Source organism: Hyaena hyaena, unplaced genomic scaffold (assembly GCF_003009895.1).
Source record: "Hyaena hyaena isolate Hyena2069 unplaced genomic scaffold, ASM300989v1 scaffold_49, whole genome shotgun sequence".
In the NCBI taxonomy this organism is placed as follows: Eukaryota; Metazoa; Chordata; class Mammalia; order Carnivora; family Hyaenidae; genus Hyaena; species Hyaena hyaena.
In genome coordinates, this window is record NW_024080681.1 from 1,112,609 (window position 1) to 1,126,611 (window position 14,003).

The following is a 14,003-nucleotide window of genomic DNA, read 5'->3' on the forward strand; positions in this document are numbered from 1 at the left end:
CTCCAGGCTCTGAGCTGGCAGTCAGCACAGAGCCCAACGCAGGGCTCGAACCCACGAACCGTGAGATCATGACCTAAGTGAAAGTCGGACGTTTAACCGACTAAGCCACCCAGGCGCCCCTCCCCTCATAATCTTCATTGAAACACATGTGATTCGGATCTAATGTCCTCTTTTTACCCCTCTTTCCCTGGTAGTGAGAACAGTGAACCATGGAGCTGTATTTCGGTGAATATCAACATGTGCAGCAAGAATATGGCGTCCATCTGAGACTCGCAAGTGATGATAGCAAAAAATCAAGGAATTCCCAGCCCTCTAAGGCAGGCTCCTATGGTGTCAGTATCCGGGTACAGGGGATTGATGGCCACCCCTACATAGTCCTGAATAATACAGAGCGGTGTCTAGCAGGCTCATCTTTTTCTGAAAATGGGCCACCGTTTTCATCGCCAGTGATAAATAACCTGCCTCTGCATGCCAGCAACGGGTCTGTGCTAGAGGGGAACAGCGCAGAAGAATTGCAGCTCCCAGAAAGTCCTTATGCTCAACCCGGCCCAGTGAGAAACCTGAAACAGTCCTCTCTCTTTGAGGGCAAGAATGGAGTCCTAGAAGGCAAAGAGGGGCCGGTGAAGCCATCCCACATGCTGAACTTTCAACGGCATCCGGAGCTTTTGCAGCCCTACGACCCTGAAAAGAATGAATTGAACTTGCAAAATCACCAGCCTCCTCAGAGTCATTGGTTAAACACTTTAACAGAAGAAGGTGCCAACAGTAAGAAGGCTTGGACATGCTTCCCCAAACCTAGTAGTTCCCAGCCTGCCAGCCCTCCTCTGGAAGATGCGGGCAAATCCAGCGTGACGGCTATTCGTTTGTGCAGCTCTGTGGTCATAGATGACCCCAAGAAGCAGACTTCCGTGTGTGTGAATGTTCAGAGCTGCACTAAGGAGGGGCTGGTAGAGGAGGCCCTTTCCCCCAGTGGGAGGTCCCTAACTGCCCACAGCCCACACACTCATCTCGAAACCAAGAAAGCCAGGCCGGACGTGCTTCCCTTCCGGCGACAGGATTCGGCGGGACCCGTCCTGGATGGAGCTCGGTCCCGGAGGTCCTCTTCCTCATCGGCCACCCCTACTTCAGCCAACTCTTTGTACAGATTTTTACTTGATGATCAGGAATGTGCCATCCATGCTGACAACGTGAATCGTCATGAAAACAGACGGTACATCCCCTTCTTGCCAGGAACTGGGCGGGATATTGATACAGGATCCATTCCTGGTGTGGATCAATTGATTGAAAAGTTTGACCAAAAACCTGGGTTCCAGAGGAGAGGAAGGTCTGGGAAGCGAAACAGAATCAACCCTGAAGACAGGAAGAGGTCCCGAAGCGTGGATAGTGCCTTTCCCTTTGGTCTCCAGGGGAACTCCGAGTACCTAAATGAGTTTAGCCGGAACCTGGGCAAGTCTAGCGAACACCTCCTGCGTCCGTCACAGGTCTGCCCGCAGCGGTCACCTGCTCAGGATCACCGCGGGAAGCAGAGTGTGGGCCGTGCCTTTGCGAAGCTGCAGGGGGCCCACCTCAGGCCTCCCCAGCAGAGCAAAGATGGGAAAGGTCCAGAAATCAGAGGTGGTCGGCAGAGTACAAACACGCATGCCTCTTCCCTCCCGGCACAGAGTAAGAAGGAGGAAGAAATCAAAACAGCCACTGCTACGCTGATGCTACAGAATCGGGCGCTAGCAACTTCGCCTGACTCTGGTGCCAAGAAGATTTCTGTGAAGACGTTTACTTCCACCTCAAATACTCAGGTAATGCTAGTGGGTCTTTGTTCCTTTCCTTCTTTTTGCATTCCTTCTGCAGCCTCATGCAGGAGGCTCTGGGAACACAGAGCTCCGTCTTGAATTGGTAATTGCATATCCTAAATGTTTTAGTTTTCCCCTACAGAGTTTTCAGCCTACTGCCAACTGTATGGTTTTCCAACTCAGTTCAGTACACTGAGAATTCTACTGTAGTCTTGTCTGTAGACTGACTTGTCAGACACTACAGAGGGGCTTGATTTTTTTTCTGTCAGCGTATGTGTGAAATCTCAAAATGTGCAGAATTTGTTTCCACCCACAGGTTCAGTGTTTAGGTTTGTGTAGATACACTGATTTTTTTCTCATGAAATTGAGTGACTGGGTTAATACCTGGCCTGAGAAGTTAGGTTAATTCTAATTTAGGTTAACTGTAAAGTGATGGGATTTATTTCAGTGGTATATTTAGTGTTCTGGCAGTACCAATAAAAAATAATGATAGTGATAAAAGTGAGAATAAGGTTGTTAAGGACCAGCCACTATTTGTTACATATTATAGGACTGTACCAACTCTGTGAAGGTGGGTACGATTAATCTCCATTTACAGGTGAGAAAATTGAGGTGAGGAAAAGTTAAGTAACTTGCCCAAGGTTACAGAGCTATTAAGTGGTGGAGCCAGTGGTAATGAGGATCCTTACCTGAGGGATTTATTTCGGAAGTTTCTGCTTCAGGGTTTCTGCCTTCTTCCTGGAAACTCCATCCTGTGATCTAATAACAGGCTGTCTGTTCCAGGCCACACCGGATCTGCTGAAAGGCCAGCAAGAGCTCACTCAACAAACCAATGAGGAGACAGCCAAGCAGATACTTTACAATTACCTCAAAGAAGGGTTAGTGATTTTCCTTAAAGGAGCAAAGTAATGAACTTTCTGGTGGGGTCTTAACTTCCTCTTCTGAGACCTTGTGTATTCTTCCCTTTCTGATCTGTGTGAACTTTTGAGGCTTAGGACTCAATGGCTGGAGTTTTCATAACAGTATTTGATTCTGGAGTACTGAGAGTGATGAACAAGGGGATAATGAATATATGTGATATATATTTTAATTTATTTATTTTAAGTAATCTGTACATCCAACTTGGGACTCACACTTGTGACATGAAGATCAAGAGCCACATGCTCTTTTGACTGGGCCAGCCAGACACCCCTGTTTTTCAAATGACTTATTATTGTTTAAAAAGAAGTTCAAAGATGGGAAGGATATCTACTCTTAAGTTTTCAACTAAGTCTGCCCACCTTGAGTTCTTTGTGCACACAGTAGTAATCAGTTATTAGCAGTCACAAAGAAAACCACTGCCCTCCTCCCCAGAATTGACATTGGCCAGGAGCCCCTGCTTCTATGATTTTTAAAGCATGCATGTATGAGTCATTTAAAAGAGGTGCTTTTCATGTACTTATCTTGGAGGTTGAGTTTGAGTAATCTGGTTTTCAACCCTTGCTTAGATACTAAGTCAGGAATTTGCAGTTTCTGTTTCCATTGTCTCATCAGATAGGATTAAAAAGGAAAAAAACCACAACTTTACAGTTTGATATGACCACAAGTCACATGACAAGTACCCATTGGTATCAAAACACTTCATATTTTTGCATCTTTTACTTGTACCTTACAAATACAGGTCAGTAATACAAAGTTGACAAAATAGGTTCAGCATTGTAAGAGAGGGACTCCTTTTTGGCGAGAAGTAGTAAACAGATTTTTTTTTTTTTTTAAGCTAAGAACTAGTTACTGGTGTTCTCTGTGAAGGGTTTTACCATGTTAAGATTTGGGGAGAAGAACTTTTGATTTTTAAAAATCTTCCTCTTTTTTTTTGCTTTTTTTTTTTTGCTCATGATTTATTGAGAGACTGGGGAGACAGACTTTTATAGGAGGCAGCTATTTAAGGAAACCTATTTAAAATTTTTTTCCTAATTGCCAGGTATGTGTGATAGAAGGTGTGGTAGAAGTTAATAAAACTCTGTCTGATCATTACCTGTGAGAATGTAGACAGCTGGGTGTTCACAGTCTTGGCCTGGAGGATTTATTTTTTAAACACAGCGTAAAAACCAGTTAAAGTCACTATAGATCATTCTTAGCGTTAAGATTTAAAAGTAAAGTGTGTGGCTGTGGATTGTATGTGTGAGAGAGATACCCAGAGAAGAAATTCCTTCTGGAATGAATAGCAGCCATTTGAGTCAAACACCAAATTAGTAAATTTTTACTGTATGTTTTCTCCAGGCTTAGAATGTGGGTATTTCTCTTCCACATGTTTGGGAGTAGGAAGTCTGGTCCCAAATTGAGTGGTAACATGTAACAATGTATTGGAAGAGAAATACACCATCCATCCTGTTCTTCCCCCTCTGGTTTTGTCTGCAGCTTTAATGAATTCATACCTCTTGCAGTTTATCTTCTTAAACGGCCTGTTGTTTGTGTGTCAGGGCACCAGAAGTATCCTGAGACCCATGGGTTGTGCCCCTCAAAATTTTCTTTTCTTTTCTTTTTTCTGCTGTCTCTTTTCCAGAAGCACCGATAATGATGATGCAACTAAACGGAAGGTCAACCTGGTTTTTGAGAAAATCCAGACTTTAAAGTCTCGAGCAGCAGGGAGCACACAAGGAAATAATCAAGTAAATTGGAGTTCTGTGTTCTGTGGAGGGCATTTAACTTGGAATGTGGCAAACAAATTGCTGTTTCTTCAGCCTGTACATTTGGTTATTGCAGTGAGTGGGAAGTTGTTAGCAGGATCTAAGATGGAAGATCATGTTTTAAATATTATTGTTGTGCACCTGCCTTTTTTTCAGAAAGGTTTTAAGAGATTTTATTTAAAAATATATATAACATATTGGGGCGCCTGGGTGGATCAGTCGATTAAGTGGCCAACTTCAGCTCAGGTCATGATCTCATGGCTTGAAGGCTTGTGAGTTCGAGCCCCGGATCTGACATCTCACATCCTGGAGCCTGCTTCAGATTCTGTGTCTCCCTCTCTCTCTTCCCGTTCCCTGCGCATGCTCTCTCTCAAAAAAAAAATGTATAAATATAAATATATATGTATATATACATATATAAAATACAATACTTTGTATTATTTATATTAAAATATTAAAAATACATATATACATAAACATATACATTAAAAATATACATATACACATACAAACATATATATACGTATATATAACATGTAACACGATGAAACAAATAGGTGGTGAAATTTAGAAAGAGAAAATAAAAATAGGAAGAAAGACTTGATTTCATGGATGGAGAACCCTAACATATCCAAGGTTTCGAAGGAAGGTAAGTGTGAACTGGACCCAAGCTCTAGAACTTCAGAGAATAAGAAATAAGAGGATAAGAACAAGAGAATAAGAATAGAGACTGGTGAAGCCAACTAGCAGGGTGGAAGAGAAAGGAAAGAATGGATTGAAACCAAATTCTTAAAAAAAAAAAAAAAAAAAAGTCCTGTTTAATTTATTATACTGAATTCCAGTTGGGACTTGGAGATTTTTTTGTTGCTGTTAAAAGAGTCATCTCATATTTGATGAACATCTGCTACATGTCAGCCTCTCCTTGTGCCCTGAGAGGAAGCAGCATTTAAGAGGGATGACTAAAAGGTTGTTCCTCAATTCTGCACCACCTTGAATTGGCATCTGCTTCTTACTTGTGTGTCTTCTCTTTCCCTCTTGGGGAATTCTGCATGGGAAGGAAAGAAAATGCCAGAGACAAGTCACAGGAAGTTTGTCTATAGCTTCTTTGTAACTTTGGAAACATACATATAAAGGGTGTTTTTGGGCATCAGTTACCCTCTTCTGTCTACTGTTCAGCACTCAGCCCATACCTGCTGTTATGACATCCAGTAGAACAAATGCACACATACACACACATTATTCCCACAGGGGAATCTTGAAATTTTACATCTTGCTTTTATAGGCAAGGTTCAGGGGCTCTCCATAGTTCTTAAAGTCAGTTTAAAGTTTTTTGCTAAAACTCTTCAATCCAAATTATCACTGTGAGTCTTGCTTTTCACTCACCAGCATATATTCCAAGTGGAAACAGATCTTTGGTCTTGGTGTTGAGATTGTCATTGTGGGTCACAGATTATGGGAATCTAGACCAAACTAGGAAAGTTAGGTTAGGCCCTTTGGAATCCAGGACACTAATGGTATCTCAAAAGAGTAAAGAATGCTCTGGGAGAAGAAGGAAGGGCAGGGTGTTTTAGGTAGAGGGACCAGCATGAACAAATATAAAGAGGTGTGTGTTTGCTATGTTTAGAGGCCTGGAGGTAATTGAGTGTAGCAGAGAGCCAGGATGTGGGGAGGAAGTGCCAGATAGAAAGGACCTTGGGGGGCGCCTGGGTGGCTTAGTCGGTTGAGCGTCCGACTTTCGCTTAGGTCATGATCTCGCGGTTCGTGGATTCGAGCCCCGCGTCGGGCTCTGTGCTGACTGCCAGCTCAGAGCCTGGAGCCTGTTTCAGTCTGTGACTCCCTCTCTCTCTGACCCTCCCCTGCTCGCGCTGTCTCTCTTTCTGTCTCTCTCCTAGAAATAAATAAAACATTAAAAAAATTTTAAAAAAAAAAAGAAGAAAGAAAGGACCTTGGAAATCACATAAGTTTCCATTTTAGGCTGAAGGTGTTGGGCCATCATCTATGGACTTTGAACAGGAATGAATACTGTCATATTTGTAGAAATCTATTCCTTTTGCAGCTTTTGGAGAGAGGTAAGAGGAAGGGAGACTAGTTAGGCTGCTGGCGCATCAAGCCAGAGATGACTTCGACTTCTGGCTGAGATCACAGTGCCATGACTGCTGAATTGCCCATATTTTTCTGTTCCCCTTCTCTCCCTGTTATTTTCTGAATCTGATTATCTGCAGGTAGAGGCTTGGGAATTTTATGTTTTTGGTGTCAGCTAAGGGATTTCCTGTGAGAGAAGGAAAGACCATCTTGGAAACAGCAGAGCAGATAGTTTTCATTTGGGTGAGAACAGTGTACGATTTCTCTCTTGAGTTGGATTTAGATTTCCATAATGGATTGTTCTCATTTGCCTAAGAAAATAGGAAGTCCTGTGTTCTTGTTGACTGCTGGGTTCAGTTAACTTCACAGGAATAGGTCAGGAAGTACCTGGTTCCAAGTTCATTATATACAACTCACATATGGATTCAGGTGCGCGAGAACCAGGACATGGCTTTTTCTAGCTTCGATTCCTGCCTTTAACTCTTCTCCTCCCCTTTTGTAGTTTTTCTAACCACTTTGCTCTAGGATTTTAGCCAAATCCTTTTCAGAGCATCATCCTGTTACTGTATCCATGGAAGAAAAAAAAGATCATTAATATTCATACTCAGATCAGAGATATTTTCTAATAGACTCTCTTTAATCAGATCCCTCTTTGTTATATCTCCCTTCATTATGGAAATGTAGCATCTAAATGAAGAAAACCAATTTAGCTAACATCCATTTATTTACTGCTTGTGTACAGGCCTGTGCAGAGAGTGAGAACATCTCTGGTTATGGAGCAGTAATTCCCAGTGTCATGGAGGTTCTGTAATAGGTGGATCGTATGAAGGGCTTTGGAGATACAGAGACATGGGCTTTGGGTATAACTTTATGCAGTGGGTGAATCTTCAATAAATACTTATTTTTATCTTTTTATATCATTTTATTGGGGCATGACTTATATACAGTAAATGGCACAAATCTTAACTGTATGGTTTATTGAGTTTTTAATAGAGGTGTGTGTCCATACACACACACAACACTCTGATCATCCCCAAAAGGTTTCATTGTGTCCCTTTCTCTCTAGGGATTTAAATTTGAATTGGTTCTTAAGATTTTGGTGTTACTCCTCAGATTGTATTGTTGGGAGAAAGAGAAAATAAAGCATCTTGAACATTTACCTTAGAGAATCTTTGCAATAATTATAGGCTTCTAATTCTTCGTCTGAAGTCAGAGATCTGTTGGAACAGAAAAATAAGTTGAGCTCGGAAGTGGCTGAACTTCAGAGACAGCTTCAACTAGAGGTCAAGGTATCTGGTATTTTCTTTACGTTATTTTTAAATTTTGTCTTGATTGATAAAGAATATTTTAAGCATATCAGGATGCCCAAGTGAAGTGAAAGCCAGTATTTTTCTCCTCCAAAAGAAACATTCCTCTTACCACTAGGTAAATTTGGCTCCCGTTGTCCAGAGAACCTTTTTAATTGTTTAAAGTAACCAAGGCATGTAGACACCGTTAGCTTTGACAGAGTGAAACACTGTTGGATTCAGGCAGGCCAGTAGGAAACTTAAATGCATATACAGTATCCAAACTGAGTGACAGAAATAGCAGACCGAGGTTTAGCTGCCTTTGTAGTTCTTTTAGACCTATTACAGCTTGTTCAGTATTTAATATTCTTTCCAGTTGCAAACTCCCATGCCAAATGATATAATTTGATGAAGTTGTCTAATAACTCCAAAGCATAGAGTCCATCAGTTTCAAGGTAGTCTTCTGTGGGATTGCATTAGTGTTCAGTGGAGGTACTTGCAGATCGCATCTATTTCTATTAGAATCAGCAGAACATCAAAGAAGAGAGAGAGAGGATGAAAGCAAACTTGGAAGAGCTCCAGGGCCAGCACGACAGTAAGGTGGAAGAGAACTCCGTGCTGCAGCAGCGGCTGGAAGAAAGTGAAGGCGAGCTCCGGAAAAACCTGGAGGAGTGAGTTCTGGGCCAAGAGCCCCTGCCCTTCTGGGTTCTTGCATCCGATGCAGCCAGAACCTTCCTGTCCATTTAATACCAACTGGCCTTCCAGATATTTATTGAGGCTGCTAACTCTTCCTTTTCTCACTCTTAACCTTATAAAATGGGGAAACTGATGACACGTGCAGAAAGGTTAATAATTTAAAAAGTCCTTGTATACCTTAAAAGATGCCTTGGCAAGTTTCAGCCCCTCTGAGTGGCTCTCATAGCAGATAAGTGAGAAGCAGGGAACACAGTGCTGACATCTGAAGACAGAGATCTCATGGAGTCTGGACCCAGCATCCAAAAAGCACATCATATAACTTCTGTAATCTTCCAGTTGGTGACTTATCCTGAATGGTGCTGACCAGTGCTTATGCATCTGTTGAGTCAGCAGAGAGGGCAGGTCAAAGCCAAGATGGCCCTGTCATTGTGTCATATTAAAATCTGCGACAAAAGGATCTGAAACCAATGTCTGAAAATGTGCAGTGCTATGAAGCTCTATGGACGTGGTGGAAGCCTTAAGTGAAGGTTTAAGCGGGGGTGAAATCTAGAAGGGAAATCAAGAAAAATAAGATACTGTATAATAAAATCATTTAATTGCCCTTGCTATTTTGATGTAGTTTCTGCTTTTAAAACATTCTAAGAGGTTAATTTCAGAAAAACTGGTGAGAAAAACACAATTTAGGATGTAGTAAAGACGTCACAAATGAAAAAGATAAAGTAGTTGTGAATTTGATTTAGAGCAGAGGTTGGCAAACTTTTTCTGTCAGATAGTAAATCCTGTATGGTTTATGGGCTGTATGGTCTTTGTTGAACCCACTCAGTTCTGCCATTGTATTGTGCAGATGACCATATGCAATATATAAATGAATGAGCATGGTTATATTCTGATAAAACTTAATTTACAAAAATTGGCTGTGGGCCAGATTGTCCAGCAGGCCCCGATTCGCTAATTCTCCTGGGCCTGGGGGTGGGGTGACGGGGTAGGGAATAAGGTGGCTTAAGTGAAGGCATTATCGAAGAAGTTCTGGGTTTTCTCGTCAATTTCTTATCTTTCTTATTGTCCAAATTCCAGTACCCCGTGGTCTCCTTTTGGGGAGAAACAGTCACTGTATTACCTTCCCCTTTATACTGGTTTGACTTCTCATGTGTCGTCTTGTTGGCGAGTTAGACTGAAGTCATGAGTTCTTACCAGTGCCTTTTCTGGTTTGTGATTCCTTGTTCAGTATAGAACAGAGAATGGGAGGCTCCTTGGGGCTTTAGATGACTCTGTTTGATCATCTGAAGGTCTGCGATCAGACTGGATTAAAAAAAAAAAGCAGGGCCTAAGAGAGTCTCTCTGAGGGGCTTCCTTCTCTGCCAGACTGTTCCAGGTGAAGATGGAACGGGAACAGCACCAGACTGAAATCAGGGATCTTCAGGACCAACTCTCAGAAATGCATGATGAACTGGACAGTGCTAAACGATCCGAGGACAGGGAGAAGGGAGCTCTGATTGAGGTAAGGACACCTGTGGGATCAGCTGATAAGAGAGGCCTGTCTGCCTGGAGAGAACCAGATTGGGGGGTGGGAGGGTGGACCGGATACTACGAGCCATATTCTGTCAGGTGTGCCTGTGGCTAGATTCCATAAAAGCATCATAGTATTATTTCCTTCTAGATTAATTGGTTTTAAACTTTGTCTTAGGAAAACTTTCAACATACAGAAAAGTGGAAAGAGTAATTTATGAACTCCCATGGAGCTCCAACCCAGATTCAACAGTTGTCAACATTTTGCCATACTTCTCCCATTTCTTCATCTGTCCCTTCATTTATCCTATTATTTTTTCATCTGTCCATCTGTTTGTCTTTGAACCATTTCAAAGTAAATTACAGACAGTACCACACTCACTCCTTAATTCTTTGGCATGCATCTTAAAAAAATTAGGGAATTTTGTTATAACCACAAAACTATGATCATACCTAAAACAATAATTCCTGTAATATAACAATAATTCTAATTCTAATAACTGGTCCTTATTGAGAATTTACCAGTGTCCCTCAAGTTTATTTTATAGTTGTTCCCCCACGCCAGAGTCCAACCAAGAATCCCATGTTGCTTTCATTGTTCTTTCTCTCTGAGTTTATTTGTTTTTGTGTAGATTTTGGCACACATTTCCAACTTTGTTCCATTCCACTGATTTTTGGAAGAGACCAGACCAATGGCCCACATTTTGGAATTGTCCACTTGTTCCTTATGGTGTCCATTAACTTGTTTCACTATCTCCTTCATTTCCAGTAAATTTGAGGTTAGATCTAAACACTAATAGATATAGGTTAAACTTTGGGCAAAAATACTTTGTAAGTAATACTAGTTATGGGAAAGCATTTTAAAGATGTTAGTGCCCATACAGCACTTATCACAGTTTCCTACAGGTCTTTAAGCTCCAGGAGGTAGGGTTGGTGACAACTGGCCTAGTGTTTTGTCTGCAGCAGCTGTCCCAGTGATTGGGACATATGGCACTCAGCATATATTGGTGGATGGTTGGATAGACGCATTACGAACGAATGAATGAGTGAGTGAATGAATGAATAAATGTACTTGCTGGGTAGACAGGCTGCGCATCTCGCTTCTGCCCATAACAGTATATTCCCTACTGCATACTTAGCTCTTAGCAATCTGCGATTCAGTGGATAAGGCTGACTTTTTCCTCTGCTTAGCATTTGTTGATGATTGTGTGGTTTTCCAAAGACCGTCATGATCTCTCCCCTGAAGTAGATTGCCATCCTGTTGAGGTGGTAGATACACTCATAGGTTATGAAAATCTCCTTTTTTGTGTGTGTTGGGAATGGGGTACAATCGAGGATCAGAAATAGCCAGAACTTTTATCTCTGCACCCATTTAGATGTTTTGATACTGGTTATAATACTATCATAACCTATATTTTTGGCATAGTTTTAAAGTTTATTTCCTTATAAGCTTTGGTTTATAGAAACAGCCAACAAATAAATAATACATAATTTAGAATGATGCAAAAAAAAAAAAACCCATAAAAAAATAAAAGTATCCTGTCAACATTTAATTTTCATTTTCTACTGCTTTTCCCCTAAGGGCCTGGGTCTTCTCTTCATCCCCTGTCTTGGAGTTAAAGTTTCTGGCTGCCTGTAAGTGTCAGCTGTCAAGTGTTTACTCACCCCCTTCCTTGTTTAGTTTTGGAGTAAATGCCCGGGAGGGATTTTAGTTCTTGCTCTTTAGAGCTGACAGTCTCTTCCCCATGACTTGGCAGTGACGGAGAGCAGAGACCCTGTGGCCGCCTAGCATAGACGTTCTCATGGATTCATTTTTCACATGGGCAGAGGGAGGTTGCTTTTCTTTTCTCCACACGGCCATCTCTTTGTCTTTGTTTGGAACTTTTCTTTCAAGCAGGCCTCGGGCCTGTTCCTTAGCACCTATTTCTCTTTATTTAAGGACCTGTATCTTAACAACCACCACATTCGTGGGATTAGACTGCTTCTCGAGGCGCTGCCTTCTTTTGAGGGTTGAGTCACAAAGACAAGGTACATTAGAATGAGGCTGTGAAAATGGGTGTATTTGTCACTGAAATATTAAAACACCATAACATGAAATCTGAAAATGGACAGGTGGGAAGATTTTCCTATACCTTAATGGCTATTTTTATTTCTACATTTTCTGTTTGCCTTCCTGACCATTGAGAGCTTTCATCTACCCTTCTGTAATTTAGGATCCCTACAGCTTTGACACTTGCTTTTAAAAGTTCATTTGTCAGAAACACTTTTCCATATGATACTCTGTAGTCTTCATAGTTCATTTTTTAAGGAGATAAAGCATAATATGTTCCATCATCCTTGTATGTTTATCGTTTCTCTTTTTTTTTTTTCAAGTACGTAAAAATGTGTTGAATGTTTTTCACATGTAGCCTTTTACTACTTTAGAAAAATTTCCCAAGGGTAAGTTCCCAGAAATGATGTCGTTGAAAAGTTTATGGCTTTCAATAAAAATGTAGCTTCACAAACAGATTTAAAAAGAAGACTTTGCCATATCCTATGATTCTTGTATGGGCACTTTATTGAAAAAAAAGAGGAAGGTGTTCTCTTAGCTGCTGTGAAGTCTCTTAAGTTGCTCGATTTTCTCACTAACTGAAACCTATAATTGTTAGTTGTCCTTTTTTACCTGATTTCCTGTATCCTTTTAGGTTCATGTTAGTACATTTGACCTTGCTGTATTCTGTATCTGTCCCTTTCTTCTAAATTATTTTTGATGTTTTTTTTTTTGTTTTATTTTTGAGAGAGAGACAGACAGACAGACTGACAGACCAGGGGAGGACAGAGAGAGAGGGAGACACAGAATCTGAAGCAGGCTCCAGGCTCTAAGCTGTCAGCCCAGAGCCTAATGTGGGGCTTGAACCCATGAACTGTGAGATCATGACCTGAGCCGAAGTCAGACGCTTAACCTACTGAGCCACCCAGGCGCCCTGTCCCTTTCTTCTATTAGCCAGCTAATTCAAGAACATGTCGCCTTTGCTTCTTCCCCCATTTCATGCCTAACACAATGCTAAGCAATAGAGCAAATGAATAAGTAAATTAAAAATTTTAACTCATTTTAGAATTGTCACCATTTTAAGAAAAGGGGATAATTCTGAATTGAGCCACATGCTTCTTTGCCTCTTTAAGCACAGTGTACTGAGCAAATATTGATATAATTTAATTGAATAGTTTATTGACTTAGTGATAACTAGGATAAGCATATGAACCTCAGTTTTGGTGATGTGTTTTCAGGTTGGTAATGAGAGACACAGAAAAGGAAACAGAGCACATCTGCTCTTACAAATGTTCCCAGTGTTGCTGGCTTTCTGATTATTTGCCTCTTCCTGTAATGGGAGGAATATCATCTATTGCTGTCTTTCTGCAGGATTAGTTAGGGGCACAGGTAGCTTTTCTGTGCCAAAGTGGGTTTCTCCTTGGGAAATTCATCCTTACTGTTTTAATCAAATTCCTGTTACTTGTCAGCGACATTTAAAGAATGATCTATGGTTTCTATACCCTAATAAAATAGGCCCTATCTCCTTGTCACATTCAATTTATTTTTCATATCTTAATAAAAAGTGGCTTGGGGAAATACGATAACAGATTATAGTTATGGCCAAGTTTTCCATGGCATTTGACTTAGAACAGGCTCTTAAGCACAAATGAACATTAAACACTTCTGCTTTTGAATGTTTGAAAAAGGTTGAAGGGTTTTTATTTTGTGAGGCTTACCACAATCCACAAGATTTTTCATGAAATCTCTTTTAATAGTTCACATTTTGTTAAATAATATTGGGCACCAATACAAAACAGAAAAGTAACATTCAGAGAGAATAAAAGAGCTTAAAAGAAGATAGAAAGAAATAGTAAAAAATACAATTTTCTTAGGATAAGCCATATAACTGACCAAAAATAAGATGACTTTATTATTCTTAAGTAATTGATGGTTCTGAACTTTAAAAAAA

At 40.8% G+C, this 14,003-nt stretch overlaps 1 protein-coding gene across 1 annotated transcript in view; it reads left to right on the forward strand.

Moving 5' to 3' along the window:
* The window catches only part of CGNL1 (cingulin like 1), a 158,350-nt gene that overhangs the window by 57,390 nt on the left and 86,957 nt on the right, over positions 1-14,003 (forward strand). Inside the window, exons 2-7 of the mRNA XM_039230651.1 lie at positions 195-1,793; positions 2,571-2,665; positions 4,330-4,435; positions 7,723-7,824; positions 8,344-8,492; positions 9,880-10,015. Of these exons, the coding sequence (XP_039086582.1) occupies positions 210-1,793; positions 2,571-2,665; positions 4,330-4,435; positions 7,723-7,824; positions 8,344-8,492; positions 9,880-10,015 (2,172 nt within the window). The 5' untranslated portion in view covers positions 195-209. The remainder of the gene's footprint in view (positions 1-194; positions 1,794-2,570; positions 2,666-4,329; positions 4,436-7,722; positions 7,825-8,343; positions 8,493-9,879; positions 10,016-14,003) is intronic.